At 43.8% G+C, this 26,734-nt stretch overlaps 3 protein-coding genes across 4 annotated transcripts; 1 reads left to right on the top strand and 2 right to left on the bottom strand.

The window, feature by feature from the left end:
• Positions 1 to 1,586: 1,586 nt before the first annotated feature.
• ddx42 (DEAD (Asp-Glu-Ala-Asp) box helicase 42) lies at positions 1,587 to 14,024 on the bottom strand (the record flags this gene model as incomplete). Its single annotated transcript, XM_080523382.1, has 18 exons — positions 1,587 to 1,615; positions 3,325 to 3,910; positions 7,002 to 7,097; positions 7,444 to 7,554; positions 7,656 to 7,882; positions 8,059 to 8,335; positions 8,508 to 8,605; positions 8,713 to 8,760; positions 8,905 to 9,004; positions 9,185 to 9,313; positions 9,481 to 9,657; positions 9,785 to 9,904; positions 10,168 to 10,272; positions 10,399 to 10,551; positions 12,772 to 12,808; positions 13,229 to 13,290; positions 13,453 to 13,600; positions 13,768 to 14,024. The coding sequence occupies 18 exons, from the start codon at positions 14,022 to 14,024 to the stop codon at positions 1,587 to 1,589; spliced, it is 2,760 nt and encodes a 919-aa protein (XP_080379508.1).
• Positions 14,025 to 15,069: 1,045 nt separating this feature from the next.
• strada (STE20 related adaptor alpha) lies at positions 15,070 to 22,941 on the top strand. Of its 2 annotated transcripts, XM_080524743.1 has the most exons (12): positions 15,070 to 15,161; positions 15,692 to 15,772; positions 16,201 to 16,258; positions 19,740 to 19,842; positions 19,927 to 20,048; positions 20,312 to 20,420; positions 20,569 to 20,692; positions 21,324 to 21,495; positions 21,617 to 21,721; positions 21,896 to 22,146; positions 22,266 to 22,308; positions 22,611 to 22,941. In XM_080524743.1, exons 4-12 carry the CDS (start codon positions 19,791 to 19,793, stop codon positions 22,764 to 22,766), a joined length of 1,134 nt encoding a protein of 377 aa, XP_080380869.1. In that variant the 5' UTR covers positions 15,070 to 15,161; positions 15,692 to 15,772; positions 16,201 to 16,258; positions 19,740 to 19,790; the 3' UTR covers positions 22,767 to 22,941. The 2 variants fall into 2 exon arrangements, with proteins under 2 accessions (XP_080380869.1, XP_080380870.1); XM_080524744.1 differs by lacking the exon at positions 19,740 to 19,842.
• rnf113a (ring finger protein 113A) lies at positions 22,776 to 26,699 on the bottom strand. Its single transcript, XM_080524745.1, has 10 exons — positions 26,588 to 26,699; positions 26,244 to 26,320; positions 25,900 to 25,998; positions 25,663 to 25,770; positions 25,095 to 25,204; positions 24,889 to 24,995; positions 24,692 to 24,781; positions 24,365 to 24,458; positions 24,171 to 24,277; positions 22,776 to 23,912 (listed from the first exon to the last, which is right to left on the bottom strand). The coding sequence occupies exons 1-10, from the start codon at positions 26,688 to 26,690 to the stop codon at positions 23,842 to 23,844; spliced, it is 966 nt and encodes a 321-aa protein (XP_080380871.1). The 5' UTR covers positions 26,691 to 26,699; the 3' UTR covers positions 22,776 to 23,841.
• Positions 26,700 to 26,734: the final 35 nt, after the last annotated feature.

Here is a 26,734-nt window from a genome sequence, read left to right as displayed (position 1 = left end):
TCAACTGACATGGCAAACTATCCTGTCGTTTAAGATGCATTTATCACATTAATTTAAGGTGTGATTTATATCAAATTGCTAGGTTTTAAGTACATTAATAATTCGTTTTAGTTAATTAGGTGAGTTTTGAATTGTCTTCGATTAAGTAGTGGTAAGCGAAACGGAGTTTGGCATCTAACCAGATAGTGCCATTCTTGCAGGTTTTGTGAATTTCTCAAATATTTGTCCAACCGCAAAAGACAATAAGGAATCGTGGCAGCACAAATGTTTACGCGTAGCTATATTATCTTATTCTCTGATCTTTCTCTCTCTCTTCCCCTCAGACACACACACACACACACACACACACACACACACACACACACACGCACGCACGCACGCACGCACACACACACACACACACACACACACACACACACACGCACACACACACACACACACGCACGCACTGGACACTGATTCAACCAGTTAAAACAAATCACACACCATAAAAGCATAGTTTCCCTCTTTGTACAAATCATGGTCTTCTATGGTCTCAGCCTGTCACTGACTTCACCAGCCAATATGCAAGTGCAAGGCTATTGAAGACAATGGCACAAAGACATGCAGAGACTGAATGTACACTATTATTGATTTAAAAGTTCAAAGCCATGTTAATTGTTCCCTGTGCCTGTTTGTTAACTTTGTGTTCTATGTTTCTATGTTTGTTTCTGTGTTTTCTGTTTTTCCCATATTGTCAGCGTCTTTGAGCCCCGGAAAAGCGCTATATAAATACAATGAATTATTATTATTAAAGTTATTTGTGGGAAATAACTAAAATGTTAATCTGTTTCAAACACCAAAGGTCCAGTGGCTGTTCAGGTGTTTGTCTGGGTCTACTGGGTAACTATTTTGTCCTGTGTCCCAGGAGAGAAATATTTCCACATGTAAGAGGCTGAAATCCTGCCAGACTGAAATAGTTTGTAATAGCTCAAAGAATGGCACTCTCAGTCCTTAATTCCTTTGCAACTTAACCCACATTCACAGAACATGTCTGTGGCATGCCCAGATACAAAACTGTTGAGTACCAAATAGTAGAAAAGGAGTTATGAGGATGGGGTTAATGATTAAACAAGTTCAGTACACGCAATACTGTATTTAGTACTGTGATAAAGAGGAAGAGGAAAGGTTCTTTGGTTCCATGGTGTGTAGACTGTAGAGTCAGCTTTGAGGGGATCCAGTCCAGTTATTGGAAACAGATGTTCAGAAACCTTCCTTCAAACAAGAAAGGGAGGGGTATGGGTCTATGAGTGGGGGATGGTGGATTATGTGTGTGAGTATCTGAGAGAAGGGGGGTGGGGTTCCCTCTTGAGACTGGAAAACACCTACCATCTAGTGGGGGGTTAATGGGATTGCATAAACATGGTGTATGGTGATGCTACAATGTACACACCAAACTACTGTTTATTTGTTAGTGTCTGACAAACCTTTTCATGTGATCCATTTGGCCTGTGTTTCACTTTGTATTATCATAGACTCTAAAGTAATGCCCTGTAATGAAACCGACTATCACAGACTTTAGTGTGGGGCATGTAACCAGAGATGTGCTAGTTTGGCTTTGACACACCTTCGTGCACTACGAACCACACACAAACATGACAGGACTAAAAAAACACATGTTTTTATTACCAGGAAATCAGAATGTTGTGAAGATATATAGACATATCTTAAAAGCAGTCTTAACTCTGTTGAAGATATTACAAACCAGAGGGAAATAATGTGTCATGCATTAAACACAAAAAGGAGGACATTTCCAAATGATACTCTTCCAGTGATTGCTGCATCATGTGAGAAAAATACAGACGAAGGATAGAACATACCACAAGTAATTTCATGACAAAAGACTGGTGATTTTCAAGTGACAGTCAAAGTGTCAGCATATAAATGATAGTGATTACTAGTTAGTGTGCTTAATGAATAACACAAATCAAATACATGAAAATCCCAGTGTCTAGTGTATTTTCAAATCAACCATTTAAAATATTTACTTAAAAAAACACCAGGTGAAAGACAGAGCAAATGGTTATAGTCTTGAGACAAAGTGAGTTGTTGTTTACTAGATCAGTTAAGAACTAGGCAATGTTTGTGCAGGCTTTTAGTTAATGCAAGGAACATGGATTTAAAGTTGCTAATGACAAGAGATACCAAAAACAGAAAAGGACATTCAAACAAAACCTGTCAAAACTTTTTTTTTTTTAATCAACACATCACACACATGACACATCTCATCATTTCTTCTGAATGAACACTCAGATGTGGCCTTTCTTTACACTGACATTGATGATATCAACTTAAAAAGCATAAAAAACACCAAAGTGCCACTGAAAAGCACTTTACTAAAACTTGAATACAAGATGCAAAGTTCTATTTTTTTTCTTTCACATCAACATAAATGGACTAAAGAACACTTAGAAAACAAAAACAGATCTGTTAGCCAACAATGAGTCAGCAATGTTTGTTGATAATACACACACTCAAACACACACATTTAGTGAGAGTCCGTTAGAGAGAACCAGGTAGGGTTCCTTAGGATCAAGAGTTGTGGCATTCTTGAAGCTGCCTGCACAGGTCGATATCAGGAGAACTCTGTCCACATCTCAAAGCTCTGCCATGGACAAGCTGAGTCATGCGAAAAGACTCCCAAGCCAATCAAGGACAGCCTATCTTTTCTCAGACATTTAAACCGTACAACTAGGGTTCACAGAATATCCCTTATTTCAAACTCCCCAGAAATGACCAGTTGGCTGTCTACAGACTATGCATGCTCATCTAAGAACAGTTGGTTTGTTGCTTTTTTAGGATTTTTGTGGTAAATATTTTTGCTTTAGTGGTCCCACCTGCTCTTTTTACGTTTTGGTGGATCTGGGACTGCAAAACTGTCTTCCTCTCTGTCTCCCCTCCCCTCACCCCCTGCCCTGTCTCCCCCCTCTCTGTCCCCCCTCCCCTGAGCCCTGTCTCCCCCCTCTCTGTCCCCCCTCCCCTCAGCCCTGTCTCCACCATCTCTGTCCCCCCTCCCCTCAGCCCTGTCTCCACCATCTCTGTCACCCCTCCCCTGAGCCCTGTCTCCCCCCTCTCTGTCCCCCCTCCCCTCAGCCCTGTCTCCACCATCTCTGTCACCCCTCCCCTCAGCCCTGTCTCCACCATCTCTGTCCCCCCTCCCCTCAGCCCTGTCTCCACCATCTCTGTCCCCCCTCCCCTCAGCCCTGTCTCCACTATCTCTGTCCCCCCTCCCCTCAGCCCTGTCTCCACCATCCCTATCCCCCCTCCCCTCAGCCCTGTCTCCACCATCTCTGTCCCCCCTCCCCTCAGCCCTGTCTCCACCATCTCTGTCACTCCTCCAATCATCTCGCTCTTTGTCCCTTCTGCTTCCATCTCCATTACGGCTGTCACCGTGGCGGCCACTGCTGCCGTGTCGATCCTTGTCCCCATAGCGATCCCGGTCTGCATGGCGGTCCCGCTCCCCATAACGGTCGCGCTCTCCACCGCCGCTGTGTCGTTCGCTCCTGTCGCTGTGGCGATAGTGACCGTCTCCATGGCGACCCCTATCCTCCCCATGTCGGTCACGGGACCCCTCCCTGGGTGAAGGCGGGGCCGGGGTGGGGTACGCCTGGGGTGCACTGGCATGGCTGTCAGATATGGAGCTCAGGGACCCGGCGCTGGTAAATCCAGCCATTTTCGTCCCCATGCTGAGGACTCGTGGAGGGGCCATCGTAGAGGAGGGGGGCCCACCGGGCCGGTCTGGACCCTCAGGAACCCCTGAGGGCAGGGAGCTCAGACTGCCAGCACTGGTCCAACCTGAAGAGCTACTGGACTTCGTTGTGAGTTTAGGAGCAACTCCGGATGCCGCAATAAAGTGGTTCTTATACTGCGACTAAGGACAAACACACATGCAGTGGTTTTAGAGAGACCTCAAGAGGATGAGAGGCATGAAAGATATCATTTACGAGACAGCGCTCATTTGGAGCTAGAGGATACAGAGGGATGATAAGAGACAAGCCTTTTCTCAATTGTTAGGAACACGACTCCTGATGTTCTCTTCTCTGTCCTCCACTCGCATCTTACTGAAAACACATTGGAGAAGATCTAGCTTCCTCCCCCAGATACTTTTTGAGGACGATGCGAGTGGACGACTGAGCGGAGGACAGCCTAGTTACCTTCAATTGAGAACAGCCTAGTTACCTCAGTGTTTCCCCTAGGTTTGCTGCCTTGGGGGGGTGGCATGGACCGTGGCATGGACCCCCCCCAGGGGGTAAGACCCTGCCTCATACCAGCGTCATGTCCAGGGGTGTACTTGTACATTAAGCCGCCTCACGCTACGGAAACAGGAGATAGGCTCCAGAACCATCGGTTCTCAAGGCTACTTACTTATGTGGTCTTGACTACCTGTCCACTTTCTCACCTGGTTCTTGCTCTCTCTCTGGTGTGCCGACACCATCCTGCTCTCTCTCCTTCTCTCCCTCCCTATCCTCCTCTCTCCCTTTTGCTGTCAACCAAAAGGTAAACAAAACAGCCAGAGTATTTATAATCTGCTGTGGGCAATCCAGTCAGATAATGTCATTTTGACTTTACTCTCTCACCTGAAAAAAAATCGTATGTCCAACTATAAAAAACTGACATTTCCAATGCTTCAATCAACTGTCCATGTACTGTAAATATGCCATTATGGTATTACCATGAAGCCCAACTCTAGCAGAATAAGAAAGATAGTATATCTACTTTAAGTAAAATAATAAAGTGCCTCCAGTTAGCTCTTTAGCTGGCAAGTGTGCAAGGAGACTAGCTCATCTCATCACCTCTGAGCTAGCTAGCTTGCTAGTTCTTTGACACTATTTACTAGGGGTGTAACGGATCACCTAACTCACGGATCGGATCGTGTCACGGTTTTTGAGTCACGGACCGGATAATTTTTCGGATCAACACAAAACATAAAAATAAAAATAAAAAGCTTTTTCCTCGAATTCTGTAAAAACACCACTTTTACTGTGTGAAACCCAACAACATTCAAGATGTCAAAACTGGTATATATATATATATATATATATATATATATATATATATATATATATATATATATATTAGGGCTGGGTTCAAAAAATCGATTTCCCGATTCAGAATCGATCTTCATTAAAATGAGCGATTATCGATTCCTAAATCCCGAGATCGATCTTTTTTTTTTTTTTTTTTTTTTTTTGCTTGCAGCTTCAACCCGCAACGAGATCTCGTGCTACAAGAATTGATCATATCTCACGCAACGTGAGGTCTCAACACTAAAATCTAAAAACATGGCGATGGCAGGGACACTCAAGTCACCACCAGGCTTAAAGTCAGATGTCTGGGTGCATTTTGGATTTAAAAATGTGAGCTGGACAAAAGCAAAGTCATATGTAAATAAAAAGTACATTCATGTAACTGCTTTGGAGTCAATTCATTGATATGTTTAACAATGCTACATGTTATAGGGTTCCTTGAACCATTTATAGCATTAATTCTGAGAATCTCTTTCATATTCAAGCAAAAAATGTATATTTTAACTAGATCGAATCGGAATCGAATCGAATCGAATCGAATCGTGAATCGAATCGAATCGTGAGCTCACTGAGCTGGTGAATCGGAATCGAATCGTTTTGGGAAATCAGTGGCGATACCCAGCCCTAATATATATACATATATATATACACATACATAACATATTCTACACTCAAACATTAGGCTACATATTAAACAGAAACACACATTCAACTTAAATGATGCAGTAGGAGAGAGGGAGGAGGCACCTGGTTGCAGCAGTGAATCACTGGGCTCTTTAAAGCAGACAAATAAACATGTTTTATGCCACTTTTAACTAAATAATAAAGTGAAACCTTACTTTAAACATGGTATGAAAACATTGGCTACATTATCAGAAGTTGTCAAGCTGCCTTTTTCGTGCCTCCCGTCAACACACCAGGGTGATGTCACGGCAAATGTGTGGCCATGCTCGTACGACTTTCTCGTTGCACAACGCTTAAACACCGTAACTTTTTTATCGACCACACTTTGTCCGTCATTGTTATAATTGACAGAAAAGCCAAAGTGCTCCCATACATGGGATTTAAATGACGAGGGAGGCATTTCGAGTTCTTCTCTGTCGCCAACATTAGCAGCACTACTCTACTCGCCATGAAACACTTGGGCTGCGTTCGTAAATTTGGTCTGAGAGCGCCGGAGAGCACACTGGGTCCGACGTCATAAAGGGACCAAGTAATTTGATTGGACAAGAGGCGTTCCATGAATGCTGATCAGATTCCAGAGCGAATTTACGAACGCAGCCTTGTTCTGGATTTTTTTCTTTCATTATCAACCTATCATTGCGCTTTAGAGTAAAACAAAGCACGCAACTGTCGCGTCTATTTTTTCATGGCAACTCTACATTGTGATTTACAAGGGATATTAACTAATATTAAGTAATATGATTACTTGGTTACATTTTGCAATTGATCCGCGGTACACATGCGTTACACCCGTACTATTTACACTATGGAACTATAGTCAGACACTTTCTAGTCACGATAATAACGACCAATTTTAACCAACTTTCTCTGTCAGAACACTCAGCAATTATATTTGCTAACGTTTCAACTTGCTTACTTTCAATCTGCAGACATCACAGCCGGCAAAAACTCTCACGTCTCGCGTGCACACTTGCGCAAAATCTTGTATTATTCTCCAGCGCTGGCACAGCGCGAAGTGTGGAGATAGGTCTGGCTATGCGAGACTACGGCGGACTAACGTTCCCAACGAGCCTATGGGCTTGCCACTCGCCAGATTCGGGTTGGGTGCGTTTAAAAAACGCGGATATTTTAGCCTGCTTGTCAGATGTTTGGTGTCTACGTCCGTAATAATTCCTCTTTCTTGGGGGGGCGGGGGGTTCCGTTGGGAGGGCGGCCCGCCCCCCCAAGGCAATGGTAGGGGAAACACTGTACCTGGAAGGCTTGTTTCATTGCTGACATGCGGTCTCCCATTGCTCCTGTTGAGGGTTTGCTGTAGCCCTCATAGTTACCAGAGGCACCACTGCGCTCCTAGGGAATAAACAAAATGTCACCTATCAATAAACATGACCATAAGATTGATGTTACTATCACTCTGAAACAACTCCATGAACAGAATCAATGACATAATGGATGTGCATACTGATTTAGGTTTTAACTCACTAACTGCCAAAGAATTCCGGAAGACTCGCCACCTAAAGTGCCATGTGTTGTGTGGTATTTACCTAGCTACAATACTTTGATTGGCTACATAATAAAGCATAATCGTTTATGCATTTCTGGTGAATAAAGTCATTCTCGGTGCTCTAGAACATTCACAATTTGGGAAACTTTATTCACTGTCAACACAAATAAATAAGTTAAATGAGCAACTCACAGAACTTTCAGCACCCAAGCCTGGCCTCTCTCTATAACCCAGACCGCCTCCTCCAATGTTCATCTTCTTCCCTTGGCCGCCCTTGAAGCGGGATTTTCTGAACCAGGGATTCTGAGAGTAACAGATTGAAGGTGATCAGTGAAAGACATCAAATCAAATATAATCTTTCAAAGCCACCAATGGTCAGTTTGAGACGTATAGAAAAGCTTCACCTGCATTGCTAAGTCCATCAATTCTTTGGTAACACTCTGATTGGCTCCCTCAAGGTTCCGCACAAGGTCGCCAGCAAATGTTGTGTCTTTATTGGTGAGAAGGGTATAAGCCACACCTTTTTCTCCGGCACGACCCGTTCGGCCAATACGGTGTGTGTGTGTGTCAATGTCACGTGCAACATCATAATTCACTACTGTGCGGATTGAAGGGATATCCAATCCACGAGCTAGGGAAAGAAAAGAATGGTTAAAAGGGGAACAAAAATAATTGCATGATTGCAACTTGCCCAAGAAGTCATTGTCAGTGAGTATGTGTAATTAAACAGTCCCTCTCGGATCAGTGCTAGGCTACAGGATGCTGGTATTGTGTGGCCCTCTAAGTCCCAGCCATTTCCTGTCCTACCTGCCACGTCGGTGGCCACAAGCACGGGCAGGCTCTTCTTTTTGAAGTCGGCGATGACCTTGTTCCTCTCACTCTGGTCCATGTCTCCATGAAGGAGCCCAAGGCTGTGACCCTCCTGGGTCAGGTTGGTGGCCAGCTCGTCACAGTTGGCCTTCTTGGTGACGAAGATGAGCACCGAGCCAGAAGAGGTGAACTCCACCAGGCGACGTGTCAGCCAGCCCCACTTCTCCACCCCACTGGGCAGAATCTCCACCAGCTGGGTCACATCCTCATTGGCCTGGGGGGGGGGGGGGGGGGTTGGATGTGTGTGTGTGTGGGTTGGGGGGGGCAGAAGATGGTGCATTAGAATAGCACAGTTTTAGAATACCTATACAGGGGGAGTTCAATAGGCTGGTTGACTTATAGAGATATTGATTGAGCTCTGCAAACGGTAGTGTAAAGCGCCTCACCTCGCCGATGTCTCCCTGCACCACACGGATGGGGTCAATCAGGATGTCTCTGGCCAGCCGCTCAATCTTCTTACGGAAAGTGGCACTGAACAGAAGTGCTGCAAGAACAGGAGTGACAGTTACTGTTGCCCTCCTCCAACCCACTAACACACCCCATCACAACCCACTAACACACACACACACACACACACACACACACACTTACTCTGTCTATCAGGGCGGACATGGCTGGCGAGGGACCTCACTTGGTACTCTGGGGGGGGGGGGGGGGGGGGGAGAAGAAAGAGAAAGAGTGTGATCCAAATAAACTAGACAACAAAAAAAACAAGACAAAAAGAAATGCTAATATTTTGTCATAGTGGTGATGAGTAAAAAAAAAAAACAGAGGCAAACCTACCAAAGCCCATATCAAACATGCGATCTGCCTCATCAAAGACCAGGTATGTCACTCTCTGCAAGGTTGTGGCCTTCTTTTTCACATGGTCAATAAGACGTCCCTGTGTGTGAAACAGGCATAACAAACAAAACTCCCCAAAACTTCTGCTGACAATAATGACTGCTTTCCACACACTGAATGACATGAAAAACAACAACATTTTAGATATTTTTCACCTCTAGTTAAAAAATACAACTATAAGCCAGCTTTCACCGCAGCGACAGCCGGCTATAGGCCTTACCGGGGTGCACACCACAATCTCTGCCCCCTCCTGAAGGGCCTTGGCCTGCTCCCACATGCTGCCTCCTCCATAAACCGCCACAGAACGCAGGGAGTAGGCTTTCCCAAAACGCTTGCACTCTGCATGGATCTGGGGAGCACAACTGTCATGTCAGGGGGATAGAAACTTTTTTCAATGGAAAATCGAACAGTATTTAGTGACTTCTGAAACAAAATTATTTGGCAATTCCAGCTGGCTGGAATGACAGGCTATCCTCTCTCTCTCCAGGTATAACCTCATGTCTCCCTGTCTCTTACCTGTTGACAGAGCTCCCTGGTGGGGCATACAATGACTGCGATGGGCCCTTCTCCAGGCTCCAGTTCCTTCTGGTCCATGATATGAACTAACATGGGCCAGATGAACGCTGCCGTCTTTCCGCTGCCAGTCTTGGCGATGCCAATCATGTCACGTCCACCGAGAGCTATGGGGACTCCCTGTATCCAATGATGAGAGAAGATAAGAGGTGAGGCCAAATATGGTATCAGAGCACAATCAACATGTAAAATCAAGATCTACAAAGGAACAAAGCCACTTAGTTTAGCTTATTGTAGCTCAGTTTACCTGACACTGAATAGGCGTAGGCTGAGTGTACTCAGACTTGCGGATCTGGTGCATCAGCTGCTCGTCAAACCCAAAGTGGGCAAAGCTGGTTGAGGGTTTAGGAGGAGCAGCACCAGACACCTAAAGACATGAACAAAACAAACAAAAGCAGTTAATGAGACTGATAAGAGACGACAAATAACAACAAACAAAATACTATGACCGTACACTGTGATTGGGTTGGTGATGTATTATGTCAGATTCTGTGATGTTGGTTTTAGATTGTGTGGTGGAAAAATGTATACTAATCTACATATATTCAGGAACAATAACACTTATAATACTTGCGTCATATGAATGAAGCCTTAAGTCAATTATTAAAATTGTATGTGTCTGGCACTCACCCGTAAGTTCAGTTTATGTCTCAGGTCTAACACCTGGGTTCCTGTCAGGCCGTTTAGCTCCTCATGCTCATTGTAGAAGTTTCTCTCAAAGGGTGGGTAGTCAATCTATATGGTGATGACATAGAAACAATACAATATTAGACAGAATTAATCCATTATTGACAAGATAAAAGTGGCTAAATGTTACAATTGCCATCTCCTGAGTCAGGAGGCACACAATGCCGGCCTTACCTCAGAGTGATCAATGGGAGGTAATGGCATGATGATCTTCTTGGTGGTGGGGGCAATGGGGTTCCCGTCACTATCATAGTTTATGTCCTCGTCCTCGTCCTCCAGTGTCAGCCCAGCTGTGGGATTCTCTGCCATGTACCGGAAGTAGGCTTCCTGCAGAGTGCAAAATATAATATGTGACCGAGAGAGAGAGAGAGAGAGAGAGAGAGAGAGAGAGAGAGAGAGATCACCTGATAGGGCTTTCACACCAGCAAAGAACCGTGCCGGTTCGCGTTCGGGAACCTCCGAACGTTGGCGCTGTCTGGCGAACGAGCCCGCGTTCATACCAGTGTATAACGCAGGCTCGTTCGCCAGACAGCGCCAACGTTCTGAGGTTTCCAAACGCGAACGCGAACCGGCACGGTTCTTTGCCGGTGTGAAAGCCCCATGAGAACACCTGCCCAATGCAGCACACACCCATGCAAGCACTCTAACCACTCAACGACCTGGGGATACATTCAGAATCACAGTCAACAGCAAAATTGCTTTGATGCTGATGATTGCAACGGCATAGACAACGGCATTATTGTTAGTTAACTCTTGTAAAATTACATCAGAATATTGCATGAGACAGACTATGTTTTATCAAGGTGGCATTTTCCAGAACTTCTATTTTTCCCCCTTCACAAGGTAGAGTCTTCCTTAAACCAGATGAAAGGAAACCAGCAATGGTTTCCACTACAACAGGGCTTGACATTAAGCTTTTTCAGGTACTTGTCCTTCGGACAAGTGAACTTATCTTTTACTTGTCCGAGAGCTCAAGTTACTTGTCCAAATCCAAAGATTTTGAAAAAGCAATAATATTAATAATAATATATTATACTCTCACCGGCCACTTCATTAGGTACACCTTTTCAACTGCTTGTTAACGCAAATATCTAATCAGCCAATCATGTGGCAGCAATTAAATGCATTTAGGCATGTAGACATGGTCAAGACGATCTGCTGAAGTTCAAACCAAGCATCAGAATGGGAAATAAAGGTGATTTAAGTGACTTTGAACCTGGCATGGTTGTTGGTGCCAGACGGGCACCAAGTGAACTTGTGATATTATAGGTTTGCGTGATATTATAGTGTCAATATGGACTAAAATCTCTGAGGAATGTTTCCAGCACCTTGTTGAATCTATGCCACGAAGAATTATGGCAGTTCTGAAGGCAAAAGAGGGGGTCCAACCCCAAGGTGTGCCTAATGAAGTGGCCAGTGAGTGTATGTGTATGCAAATAACACATTTGACTACTATTGATTTGATAATGATGTATCCTTAATTTTCAAATGTATTCATTAAACAATATTTTGTAATTATTTTAAATTATTACAATTATTACAAACCCTTTTAGATTAAGATTGGCCACAAAAGGGATGAATATCTAGGAATATTTACAAAATAAATTTGTAACTATAGTCCCTCCCCAATGGAAGCAATCTTATTTGCTAGCTTTTGGATAGTATCCTATATTCAAATTGAGAAATCTATCATTAGTGTCATTCTGAAGTTCGCATTGCGATGTGCTGGTCTTAAAACTTCAAACCTAAAATATAGAACTACATGAAAATAAGCAGCATTGAGAAGAAGCGAATATGCGTTCACGCGAATGGCACTAGTGACAGGAGACCCACAACGTAGGCTACACTATGGCTGCGTTCGTAAACTCGCTCTGGAATCTGATCAGCACTCATGGAATGCCTTTTGTCCAATCAAATGACTTGGTCTCTTTATGACGTTGAACGCAGTGTGCGCTCTGGCGCTCTGAGTGAATTTACGAACTATGACGATAACGAACTACGAGAGACTGAAATAGCCTCAGGGAGAATGAGGCGCGGCATCGCTTTGCTTGTATTTTTTTTTTTTACTATTCAGATCGGAAGGAGGAATTAATGTTTTGCAGATATTAATACATATTGATTTCTTTTTTTGTTTTGACTTGTCCATCGGACAACTGCAGGAGGAAGTCCACTTGTCCGAACATAAAATGTACTTGTCCCGGACAAGCGGACAAGCCTTAATGTCGAGCCCTGCCTACAACTTCTTAAGAGCTGAAATGCTATTCATCAGACTCAGATTAGGTTGAGGTCCTAGGAGGGCGAAGTATTCAACCTGCAATTATATTGGTTAGCATATTTTGTGTGTGTGTGTGTGTGTGTGTGTGTGTGTGTGTGTGTGTGTGTGTGTGTGTGCGTGCGTGCGTGCGAGTAAGAGAGAAAGTGTGAGAGAGACAGATAGAGGAGGGGAAGGGAGTGACTTGGAAATGGATGGGTAAGGTACAGGAGGTTTGGTCTGGAAGCTTCTTTGATCAGATGTGGTAAATAAGGAACTTTGGATGGGTCACTCACTTGTTCATCTTCCTCTTCAATGTCATCACGTATACCCCTGTAAAAACAAGCGGAGAAAAAAAACTTCCCTGCGGCTCGTTCATTCACCCATGATGCCCCACAACCCACTCACTCTCTAACATCTCTCCAGAGGAGCTATGCAAACCAGGCTAGATGTGTTACCTAAAGCATGGGTCAACATTTGTTTTGAATGGCAGGCCAAATTGTCTAAATGTGATGATCTTTCTTCGTGGTGAATGGTCATAGTTACTCTCTACCTATCTAACAACACTATGGAGTTTGAGTTGAGAATTATTTACGTGTGATAATTTGGCCAGTGGCGACTTAACCAAAAACTTCCTGGGTAAATTATCACATGGGAACAGGTTTTTTCAACGGCCCATTAAAGGACCCTAAATAACCCTCACCAATAATATTTAAATGGGTAATTTTTAAGGCACTAATCAAAGGGTCTTACTTTGCACACTTCTTCTCCTTCTCTTTTTCCTCCAGTTTCTTCATGTCCTTCGCTGCTTGGTCCTGGAAGAGACAATGACAATATTGGAATGAAAAACTGTATGTCACTCAAAAAAATATTTCCCAACATCCACTGACATGACATACTCTTTCCTTCCAAACAGAGGTATACAAAAAATGTGTATGTGTATCTCCACATAGTCCTGGCCCACGGTGGAATCTCACCTCCACCTCTGCCATAAAGGTGTCCAGTGGGTCATCCTCACTGTCTGAACCACCTCCAGATTGGAACTGTTGGCGTGTGGGTGAGTTCTCAGCTGGTATGTAAGGCAGATCTGCACTGCTTGACTCCTCCTCATCATCTTCAAAATACCTAGGCATGGGTTAAAATAGAAAAAAAAGATCAAAGATCAATCAAATACATAACGTTCAATACTGTTCACAGATATCCTCCTACCTCATCCTAAGCCATGATTTGAAATACGTAGTTCTTAAGTCACATGGCGACCTCGTCCAAAGGCGAGACAATACCATACTCACGCATTCTCTTCGTCGAAGTTTGCTCTTTTTGTTCCTATCTTGTAGAAAGCAGGGAGTTGCTGGTTCTTCCCGTAACCTCCGGCCGAACCTGCGGCTCCGAACGCTGTGTGAGATTTCTGGGGCAGGCGGGGTTCTTCCTTCTTCCCCCCACCAGCACCACCACCACCACCACCTGCCCCTCCGCCCAGGGAGAATCCTCCAAAGCCGAACCCTCGTTTCCCACTCGGGCCACCCTTGCTCCAGTTCAAGTTGCTCATTCTAGACTACCTAGAGGACGGGAAACAAAACATGTTTGTTGTTGTTGCTGTTGGTACATTTGAGCCCCACAATTTGTAAACAATAACACGTGATGTTAGAATTATAAGGTTCTATCTCCATTTTTGTCAAAATTGAGTTTTTTTACATAATCTGATCCATTAGGTGTTTATTAATGCCTGTGTGGTGTTATTTTTAAAATGTTGACATTTTTTAGTTAGTGATTGATAAAATACAAAGGTCCCATCTCACAAAACATCATGGAATGTAAAAACTTTGACGCTCAATATCTCTGAACTACCCTAAACGGAGATAGAACCATATCATTCTAAGCTCACGAACAGCAAGATGCATTTCCATGGCACCATGAGTGGCATGACATGATGAGTGCTAGCGGAGACAAGTCATGCCAGTTAGGCATTGGCAAAGTCAAAGAAACAATTCAAGTCATTGGCTGTGTGCAAGAAAAACATAGGAACACGTTATGTTAGCTATGATTGGGAGATCACTTGAATCCCCTGTTCGCCATGTCCCCCCCAGACAGGCTAGCTAAACTAGCATGCATGCTAACCTCTCTGCCAGGGCCGCAGCAGCACGACGAATAACGTCGTTAGTGAAGAAGTGGGTGTGTGAAGACGTATTTAACTGTCCAAATGAGGTCGGGCAGAGGCAATTTTGCTAGAGCAGTTTCATTCCTACGGCGTAAGCTACAGACTAGGCATATACATTCAGACAGTGACGCAGGTTAGAGAGTATTTTGATACCTTGTTTTTTTCACCGCGAAGAAAGGTCTGTTTATCACTCTGCCAAGCCTCGCAGTTGAAACGCGAAGTCTGTCCTTCGTCACTCATACGTGTGTGACGTCGTTTCTGTGCGACGGCTTGCCTTTTTGCAACAGGGTTTAGCCAACCAATGAGCGAAGACCTGCCAAATGATAGCCCGCCTCATCTCGATGATCTCATCCAATGACATAACCGACATTTTCGGGTGGAACTCTCGTCGGCCAATGAAAATGCGTTTCCCTAACAAGGGAGGGGCTGCTGCTGTGGGTATCTTAAGTTCCGTTACGTTGACTACTGTGCTTAGCGAGCCTGTTTAGGTAGCGAAAGCTGATTAAAGAAGCTTGATTTACCTTCTAGGTAAGTTAACTAATTAGCTAGTTAGCTATATCCACGCATAATCAGTGCAATTTCCTCTAAATTTCCTACATTTTATTTTAGGATCTGAAAAAGATAAGCTTGGCAAGCTGCTTGTTCCATGACACATTTAGCCAGCTAATGTTGTTAGCTAGCCTGCTAGGTAATTGTAATAGGTGTTGTGTTACTAGCCTAGGTGTACGCGGCACATGCATGATGCTGTCAGATGTTTTCATATAAACCCTAACTGCTGTTAGCATCTGTTAACGGCTAACTAACTGCTAACTGTTAACTGCTAACTGTTAACTGCTAACTGTTAACTGCTAACCGTTAACTGCTAACTGTTAACTGCTGTTAGCATCTGGTTAGGACGATGCCAAACTACATTGTTCACAGCTACCTAAAAGCAGTAAACAGGAGCTAGCTCCCACATTTTGAATGTCAGTGTGCTAAGCTAACTAGCTGCAGTAAGTACCTGATTTGATTACTTTCTCTGATTTGATATTCATTCACGTTCCTCGTCTCTGTATAAGTGTTTCCGCTGCAGGCATTCTTTCTGGATGGATTTTCTGAGGTTGTAGCTGTCTCATACAACAAGATCCATGTCTTTTCTGGTACGTGAACACTGCTTCAGCCCTCCACAGCCTCAACCAATGTTTACTTGATAGTGTTAAAGTCAAGTGTATAATTATGTGTACTAAATTCATAAGATCGTGTATGTGTCACCATTGATCGAATAAGGAAACACTATGTACACATGTACAATGTCTGCTGTGCATCAAGGACCCCAATTGAAATAAGCCAGTGGCTTTCTTGGGTTTTTATCCTGTTAGTTGACCTTGTATGTAATATGTACATTCATGTACCTACTTCTGCAAATCTTCTAATAAAGTTTTCAATCAATCAATCAATCACTGTTGTCTTCATATTGAAGCCAGCGTTGCTTTAGAGTTGAAGAATAAGTGACTGAAGTGTTATATCTCCCACCCCTCTCTCTCCCTCTCCCTCTTCATCCATACCCATTCCTTCTTGTCTATTCCAGCGTTGGGTCTCGGAGAAATTGAGTGTGGAGAGCTTGCGGGATTTGGAGTTATTTGGAGGTGAGGTTTATGCTGAAACAGCTCTCAAGCAACTGCTTACACACCAAACCTATCATCAGCTATGAAGTTATCCAACCCAGATAGAATCTGCCAACCATATCTCCAGTGCAGCTTTGCTTTCAAAACAAGATATTGCATTGCGCTGGTTTTAAAAGCAACACCCTCTTACAAACAATGTCGTAATGATACCATTTAAACTTCGAGGAATGAAGTCAACATTGGATCTTTGACAATAAGGATACTTCTGGATTCCACAGAATGAGGACATGAAAGAGCAAGTGCTTGCTTTAATGTCTGCTTGAATTGTTTGTCAGAGGGCAGAAACAAAAGCGCTGATTTTTTCAAGCAGATATTTAGATGGTCATGTTTGCGATGAGAAAGTTTTGTGCCAGTTGATAAGTGCTATTGACAGGACTTAGTGGTGTGTGTGTGTGTGTGTGTGTGTGTGTGTGTGTGTGTGTGTGTGTGTATGTGTTATCTCTGTCGCTCTTGGTATGTACAGTAATGATCGAGTTGATCATTTACTTTGAAATGATTGATAAAATTATAGTATTAATAAGAGAGAGAGATGGGAGGGATGGGATTTGATTTACAAACTGCTATTGACAGCTGGGGGTCAGTGGCAAAAAGGTCCTGTATATAGCCACAATGTCAGGGAATCACATTTTAATGGCTGAATTTTCTAAAAAAGTATGTAGTTAATACATTAAAAAAAAAAGATTCTTGTGATAGTTAAACCTGATCCATCATAAATGTTTTCAAATTAAATTCACCAGCTGGCTGCAGCTGCACAGCAGGTAGGCATGGACCGCCAGTTGCCCATCCCTGGTCTAGATCTAGGCTTAAGTCTGCTATACTATGACCAAGAGAATGTTGTACTGGATGAATTCTACGGGAGGGATCTGGGGTGGTTTAAGCTTTGCTTTCAAGCTTTGCATCACCTTAATTTTCCTGTTGGCTCATCTTTGCATAGGCCTAATTTTTTGCATGTTTGTTCATGTGCATAAAACAGTTTGTTTTGAGCTGCATCCTGTTTCCATAGCATTGCATAATTGCTGCAAATAACATGCACAGTAAGTAAGTCACTGGTTTAATGCGAAACATACCAGTATCTGATTTTATGTAGGCCTAAAGTGATGCATGTTTGTCTCTCTACTCTTTTGCTGTCTCCTACCTAGTTGCTTTAGTGAGGTCAGACCAGATCCCTACTCTTGACACGTGCACCACTGTAGAAGAAGAGAGTGTAAAGAAAACAATCTTGTTTAAAATATTGTTGTTTCTTTAAGTTACTCTGCAGTTATCCTGTACATACATAGCCAAGTTAATAGTCGAACTTCCCTTATTTTACTTCTTGATTGAAGGAACAATGGCACATTTTCTACCCGTCTGTTGGTCCTCAATTTAACGACCTAATCCTATTTGTTATAGAAGGCAGCCACCAGCATTGATGCTTTTCTGCTTCAAACAGCATATAGGCTACAACACTTCTACTGACTGACTGCACCCTAATGGTTTCAACGCTGCTTTAAACAGAGATCCTCCTTCTTTTCTATGTGTGTGTTTTTATATCATTGACGTGGTTTCTCTACCGCAGAGCAAGCTCAGGGAAGCTCTCACAGGAACGTAAGTGCGGTACTCCGGTCACAGCTTTGATCGTTCCTCCATCTGCCTGTGTGTGTGTGTGTGTGTGTGTGTGTGTGTGTGGGGGGGGGGGGGGTGTGTGTGTCTCTCTGTGTAATTGTATGTGAATGAATTCACAAGCCCTGTGGCTGTGTGCTTTTGTGCATGGGCATCTCAATCACAATGCTACTGTACGTTCTTTGTTTTGAAGCCCATCCCACTTTACACACCAAGGCTTCTAATTGGGCTTATACAGATAAGACATATCCTGCAAGGCAGAAGGAAGAGTTAAGAGCAGAGAATGTAAGCGGTCGACAGGGGAGGGTGTTCATGGTCTGTGAGTTCATGGTCAGTTGACTACAGGGGAGGCTAGTCGAGGCAGAAACCGTAGACAGTCAGCCCTCTGATTTCTACCTCCACTGATGAGACATGGTCTACAGGGGGTCTAGTTGTTGGAGGAGGGCACATCAAGCTGTATAAAAAAAAACAAGTTCCCAAGGACAGAGGTGATTAGTACTGAAGTGGCTTGTGGATCACTCCCCATTAACGTAATGCTTGCTGCTTGTTGCTTTGTAGCTCCATCTGTTACTGCAGGGATCACATCAAACAGCCCTTTCTCTTACACTGTATCACACTCCTGGGTCCTTGTAGCAGTAGCCATCTTGTTTTTCTGACAATCGCAATGACAAATCATACAGATGCGTGGACCCTAGGAAGACTAGTGGTCGCTAATGGATCTAAATAAAGAATGTATATATCTTATTAGGGTCATATTTGGTGTGGCTACATTTACAGGGTTTGCTTTTAACAAGGGCCTTTTTCTCCTCATAAAGCCCTGCGCAGTGTGGTCTTAACAGTGTTGTTAGTAATTTACTGTTTTGTTTGAGTTTACGGTGTCTGTGGTCACTTCACTGAAAGTCCTCACTAATTACGGCAGCCTGCGTTTCATGTTTGTGATGAATCTAGTCTGTGACGTGCTGTCTTTGTCTGTAACTTCTGTACACTCTGGTCTTCTACTGGAGAGAAGGGGAGATGGATGGGTGGGTTGCTGCTTATGATGTCACTGTGATGGAAAAAATCATCTGCCTTGATGCTTGTGGACTGCAGTTGGATGGAATAGATGGAGTTCCATGTGTTAAGCTCTGGCAATGCATGGCAACCCCCGTTTGAGTCAGATTTAATTAACATGGGCATCTAGCCTACCTTCTCCACACTGGTCACCATGGAAACACTCCAAATGCTTCTGTGACACAGCATTTTTGTTGCACCCTAAGAAAGCTGTCGCTATCAGGCTATCAATATCCATCCCTCTGAATACCTGGTAGAATTCTAATCATCTAAATGATGATATGCTGATGGTGGTGCTTCACAGAGACACTTTTTTTTTTACTTTTTACACCTTTAACAGTGTACTTAATATCTGTTGTCTTTTGTGGTGAGACTTAAGTGCAATCTGTCACACTCACACCTGTCTTTGTTTATGAGTATCAGTCAAAACCCTCACTGCATGAGAGATAACCTCTAGTTCAATGTACTTTGACACTGACTGATTTACAAGTGACACAGAAGAGAAAAAAAAGAGACGAGATGACAATTCTTTTGCTGCAATTTATCAGTTAAACATGATGTTAGAAATGGTCACGGTTCATGGCAGTGTATGCAATAGTCTGTTCAGGTCCCACAAGTTCTACACGTTCTCTGTCAAACAGTCTGTCCTTGAAAATGTTATAGCATCCATCACATGAATGACCAATCTTTTGCAAGCCACTCTCACATGCCCCATGGAACACCCCAACACCGCAAGGGCAGCGTATGTAACTTCCAACATTCATTCTCTCTGCTCTGCTGCCGCACCACCCAGGCCCATGAAGACAGCCAGGAGAGCCTGACCTCACTCCCGCCACAGGACACCATGGGAAGTTTCCTGCCTGACAGTAGTGCCTATGAGCTCCTCACCGCCATAGGTCAGTCAGTCCCAGGTCTAAAGTTACGTGTGTGTGTGTCAAATACTTTTTGCACTCTTTAGTCTTAATTTGTGTGTGTTGTAGGTCGTGGCCTGGAGGACTTGATGACTGTGAACCTCGCTAGATATAGACCCACAGGGGAACATGTGGCTATCCGTCGTATTGACCTGGAATCATGCACCAATGATATGGTCAACTACCTGCAGGTCTGTTATCTGTCACCATCCATCCATCCATCCATCTGTCACACACACTGTCCTCTGCTCTTTTTCGGCCCATCCTCTCTGAATGCATTTATTACATAACCTATATGAATCCCTTCCCAACTGCTATATCTGAGTAGGCATAACCACATGTAAGTCTCACTCTGGGGGAGAGACTAGACTGGAGAGCAGGGGTCATTTGATCAATCTCTCGGAGCCTATGACGCATAATAACCCAGTGAACTTTCTCTCTCCTTCTGCCCCAGGGTGAGCTTCACGTGTCTAAGCTATTCCACCACCCCAGCATCCTGCCCTACAGGACCATCTTCATAGCTGAGAATGAGCTGTGGGTTATCTCGCCCTTCATGGCTTATGGTGAGGAATAATATCATATAATATACGCCATTTAGCTAAACGCTCACTCATATGTCTTACTTGTTGTCACATGATCCCCACACCGACTAAGACGAGTACCTCTATGAGTATCTCACAGTGACTGTCCTCTGTTGTTACCATCCTCTAGGGTCGGCCAGAGACCTGATCAGCAGCCATTTCGTTGACGGCATGAACGAACTGGCTATCGCCTACATCCTACTGGGCATGCTCAGAGCTCTGGAGTACATCCACCACATGGGCTATGTCCATCGGTAAGAGACGTATGCAAACAAGAGCAGATACAGTGGGGGAAATAAGTATTGATCACATCAACATTTTGTCCAGTAAATGTATTTCCAATGAGCCTGTTCAAGTGAAATGTGCACCAGACTTTGGTATTAACTCAAACAATCCAGACAAAAAATGTAAACTAAACATTGAAGTCCATATGTAAATAAGGTTATGTGTAATAAAGTGGAATGAAACAGGAAAAAGGTATTGAACACACTAAGGCTGTGTTCGGAATGGCATACTAGCATACTACTCGTACTAGATATGACGTAGATTTGAGTATGCGAGAGCGTTCACACTGTACAGTATGTGAAATTTAAGGCTAAATGCAATGGATTCGGTGAGTACTACCCACTACTACCTAGTTAGTGTAGAGTACTAGTGGGGATTACTCACTGAATCCATTGCAATGTTTTGGCTTGACTAGCGAGTGTCATTGATTTTCAAAACGTTGACATTTATTTACATTTTTCAGAACATAAGTCATTTTGATTGGTTGCTGACTTGTTCCCGCTTTCACCAGCTGCTGTCACATATGTTCAATGATGTACGGATGTGGAATAAAGTCTTACGTGTGTGTGTGTGTGTGTGTGTGTGTGTGTGTACGTGTAGGAGCGTGAAGGCCAGCCATGTGTTGATCTCGGCAGACGGTCAGGTATGCATGTCTGGTCTGCGGAGCATCTTCAGTCTAATCCGTCACGGCCAGCGTGCTCGAGTAGTCCACGACTTCCCCCAGTACAGCATCAAGGTGCTGCCCTGGCTGAGCCCTGAGGTGCTGCAGCAGGTAACAAACGACTCCTGATGGATCGACAGTCTTCAACACAGCATAATACCATGGCATGCTCTGTTACGTGCCTGTGAATATACATTAGTCCTCCCCAAATAACTGTTTGTGTCTGTGTCAGAATATGCAGGGGTACGACTTCCGGTCAGACATCTACAGCCTTGGCATCACAGCCTGTGAGCTGGCCAATGGACATGTGCCCTTCAAAGACATGCCAGCTACACAGGTAAGTAGCGGCCTGGTCATCATCACCCGCTTCACCTTCTTCCTCCTCCTCTCTTCCTTTTTGTATTTCATTAATATTCTGCTCATTTAACTTCATAATCCTTTTCCATGTCCCTGCCATTTTCCTCATCCTCCTTCCTTATCATCTCCCTAACTCTCCCTCCTCTCTCCTCAGATGCTGTTGGAGAAGCTGAACGGGACTGTGCCATGTCTCCTGGACACCACCACCATCCCCCCAGAGTCGCTGACCATGAAGCCCTCCCGCTCCGGGGCCGACTCTGGTATCGGCGAGGGGCCTGGGGCAGGGGCTCGTCACTCTAACGGGGAGGCCTCCTCCTCCTCGGCGGGACACCCCTACAGTCGGACGTTCTCCCCGCACTTCCATGCCTTTGTTGAACTGTGTCTGCAGAGGGACCCGGAAAAGAGGTGAGCCATGATGCTGCTAGCATTGTGTTATTGTGCAACGTTGTATAATACTACAGTAGTTGTATTTGAGATATTTGAATTAATTCTCTGTGTTCTATGTTCATCTATTTTCCCCTCAGACCCTCTGCCAACACTCTTACAGGTCATTCGTTCTTCAAACAGGTGAGTGATCTGGCCATGCCCCCTAATCAATCAATCAGACTTTGTTTGAATAGCACTTTTCAGACACACAAGGCAGTACCAACCAATGTGCCTGACAGAAGAAATAAGTGAAAAACAAAACGTTACTCAAAACATCTGTCAACCAGAATCTGTCAGCCTAAATATTATTGTAAAGAAGTGTTTCATATATTTGTTTATATCATAAGAGTAATGGTTATGTAATTGAGAGGCGTTATTCATACACATAAACCAGAAAAGAAAAGAATCACAACGAAAAGTATGTGCCTGTCCTTCCTCCTCAGATCAAGCGCCGGCCGTCCGAGGCCCTGCCTGAGCTGCTCCGCCCTGTGTCACCCATCACCAGCTTTCAGAGTTCCCAGCCTCAGGACTCTCCCTCTGGGCTAGCCAGCCTGGAGTCTGGCCTCAGCCACCTGGATGTGGATGACTGGGACTTTTGACAATGTAGGAAAAGGAGGCAGAGGGTCGATGAGGAAGACGTGTGAAGATTAATAGAGGTTTCAACAGGAAACACTCTGAAAAAAGACTTTGGACTGGTTTTGCGTTTGTTTAAAAAAAAAAAAAAAAAAGGAACAATTATTGTAAATAATTCAAACTTCAAACAAAGGAGTTGCTCCTCTCAGACTGAGTTTAAAAGCCAGCAGCCATTTTGCCTCTCCTCGTCATCTTTCTCAAGCTAAGCTCTAGTCTAAAAGATGCATGAGCAAATGGACCCTTGCACTGACTCCCCTCCTCCTTTCTAAAGTGCACCGCACACATACACCTCCAGATTCTACTCACTCTTGACATACAAGCCCTCTGGACCCACCAAGAAACACAAGACAATATCTACACTGAGCTCTTTCTCTTACCAACAATGGTGTTTCAGTAAAGGTTCTGAGGAGAGGCTCTCTCCCTCTCATTTCATCAGCTGCACTGACCACGCCCAACCAGGAGCCATTCGTTCAGGTAAACAAGACCAGGACTGCATTACCAAGGGTTGATCCTACCAGCTGTCTCATCTTGCCACCAGATGGATGATTGCAGATGTTTGGCCCAAGGCTATAATTTAATAGAAGAACTGTCAGTGTCATGTCCCATACTGAACCATCAAGTTTTTCAAGAGACGAGGGGAGGAAACCATCTAACATAACAATGCTAACACCAGTTTGTCCATATTTTCCTTTTTTATTGCCCTGTTAGATACAATATGTCTGTCAAAAAAGTGAATGTTACCATGGTGCTTGTTTCAGATAGTTATTGTCTGGTTGCATGTGAAGAAGGAGGGAGGGAGGGCAGGGAAGAGGAATCTTGGGAGTGTCATTATTGACCATTTTACTTAATAAATACCTTTCACCTCATGACTGTCATTGTTATTTTGTTATGGAATCAGCGAATATTTATTTAAAAAAACAACATTTTATTCCAGAAGATCTAACATTGATTCAATGAAATGAAACAAAACACAAGGCTTTACACTGACAACACAAGAAGGGAGTTTTAGAAATACATTTCATTGGTTTGTACAGGAGGTAGCTAATCATCCTCCTCTGAGGGTGGCTGGTCTGTCAGGGCTTGCTGGGCTTTCGCCATCTTGGACATCAGCTCTGAGAGAGAGGAAAAACAACACAGATTCTCAATTGTTCGGAACACGACTCCTCTGTCCTCAAAAAGCATTGGAGGGGAACATGTAAGAGGAGGAACCTAGCCCTTCTCCAATGCATTTTCAGTAGGACATTAGTAGAGGAGAGGAGTCACATTCTTGGGACTGAAGAAAAAGGCTTTAGATCTCATGCAATCTGATCTCATACAATCTAGAGAACAGGATGGGGGATCTGATTGTCACGGAGAAGCACTGTACTCACCTTTGGCAGGGTTGAAGACACCATTGGTCTGGACGTTACACACATAACAACGCTGGGACTTCTTGTAGTGCTGAAGGGCACAGACCTCACAGAAGTAGTGCCGGCATCTGGTGGAACACATGAATGACTAGCAATCACTGCTGGAAGTGTCACTTCATTGTAAATAGGGATATTCTGAAGAGAAGGACTCTTACTTTGTGATAATGGGGTTCTTGAAGGACTCCCGGCAGATGAAACACTTAAAGGGCATATCCTCCTCGTCACTGCTCACCTCGTAGTTCTCTTCATCTACGCACACACACACACACCACATTATTGAGCAGGGGTAGTTTGACAAACATAACTTAAGGGCACACATTCAAATGTCTATTTTACATGAACCATTGTGAGAGAAGAGCTATAAGCTATATTCAGTGATACTACTACCAGACGGTGTCGTCTCCATACAGAGTATTCTCTCTAGTCTTGTTTGAAGATGCCTATACCGCCTCAGCCTTGTCTATTTCCTGTCCTTGACATACCATTTGCCCCATAGCGGCCCTCCTCCAGCTCCCTCTCAATCTGCCAGCCATGTTTGTAGTCAGAGCGGTCGTGGAGGAACTTGCAGCTGTCTAAGAGAAGGACAAAAGAACACAAAGGGAGACTATCAGGGTCAGGGACTTCCACTGATAATGAATTAGATATAGAACCCATGGAAATCAAAGTGAGCCCTGCTCACCCCCAAAACCACAGAAGCCGGTCTCTTTGTAGTCCTTGCAGATGTCTGGTTGGTAGTCCCACCTCACGGTGGCCCTTAGGTGGTCTGGCGCCCGGATTGGGCCTTTCCTGTCATAAGGAGAAATGTCAAGCTGATGCAATAACTAATACATAGGTTGTAAACTCCTGAGATATGTCCACATCTGTCTGTGTAACATGCATACACACCTAACCATGCCAGAGGATGCATTGCCCATGGTGGAATCTTTGGGCTTGATGTACTGGTGGTAGTTGTTAATTCCACGGTAGATCTTATCATCCTCTTTGCCTGTCAGCTCCTGGTGAGGGAGAAGATTTATCCATATTTAGCAACGGAAGAATAAACACATTTTATGATCACTCTTTACCCTTTGCACTACTGCTGTTTACAATACTACATTTGCACAAACCATATTATTGCACATACCTCATCTGTACATTACATACTGTACATAAGCTACCATAACTGTATAACTGTGTGTACTAACTATATATACCCCTAAACTGCCATACTGTACCTATCACTATTTGCACTTCTGGTTAACGCTAAACTGCATTTCGTTGTCTGGTACAATGTAGCACAATGCTCTGCAATGACAATATAGTTGAACCTAATCTAATCTCGTCCCAATTTACTATGAAAGTGAATGATTACACTCAACATACACAGAGCTAGCAAATGGACACTTAAATAATTGTCCTATTCCATAGGAGATGTGTTATGTTATACAGTACGACAGTGCAACTCGTCTTTTACCTCCTGGATCTTTTGACTCCTCTCAAAGATAGCCTGAGCATCCTTGTCCTTCTCCGTGTCCATCTCATACACAGCAGTCGCACCCATGTCATCTGGTCCCGATGGTTTCTACACAGACGACAGGAGAAGGAAGAACATACCATGAGAGAAAAGCTTGAGGTTAACACTAACTTATAGAGAAGAGAATAGGAGTCAGGTGTGTATAATGCGGTTGAGATCTTTAAGAACTGAACTCACCGCTGACCGTGTGGACTTGTAGGCCACCGTGATTTTCTTCCTTTCTTTATCCTCGTCACTCTCACTAGATGACACAGCCTCTCTCTCAACTTTCTTTGTCTGGAAAAGAAAAACGGTATCATCTCCCAAGATCAAGAATAGTATCCAGTAGCACAGTATATTATATATATATATATATATATATATATATATATATATATATATATATAGAGAGAGAGAGAGAGAGAGAGAGAGAGAGAGAGAGAGAGAGAGAGAGAGAGAGAGAGAGAGAGAGAGAGAGAGAGAAATTAATTAATAAAACATGCTGTAACATTGAGGGATGTATGTGTAGTGGCTCAGGTTACCCTTTGAATCATAGGATTGGTTGTCGCCTTCTTTTCTCTCCTGACCACGGTGTTTTTGTCTTCATCGCTGTTGCCATCTGAAAAGGGAACAATCCAACAGAAACATAGTGAGTATGTGAGAATGTGTTTACTGCATGATTATACAGGTGCAAACTAGAATAAGTCCAAACTAGCAGATGTCAAATCATCTGTCTGTGTGACGCTTCGCCTTCATCAGCTGGCAACAAGTTCTCTAGCGGGTTAGCTACCTAGCTAGCCTGGTTTCCATGCAGCACAATGCAGTCTGTACATGTCGCAACTCCTAGATCAACACATTGGAGCTGAATTCGAATGTTACGCCTTGCCTTTATCACTGTCGCTCGCTTTTCTCTTCCGAGCGTTGAATTTCTTGGTTGATTTCTTGAAAATAAAAGTACATGTCGGTTTGGGCACATCTGACTCCGCCATCTTTCTTCTTACAACAATAACCAACGACTCGGAAAGGAGAATAT

The sequence above is a fragment of the Nansenia antarctica genome (assembly GCF_963989245.1).
Source record: "Nansenia antarctica genome assembly, chromosome: 2".
NCBI lineage: Eukaryota > Metazoa > Chordata > Actinopteri > Argentiniformes > Microstomatidae > Nansenia > Nansenia antarctica.
Note: the sequence above shows the minus strand (reverse complement) of the source record. Positions and strands in the feature narration are given on the sequence as shown.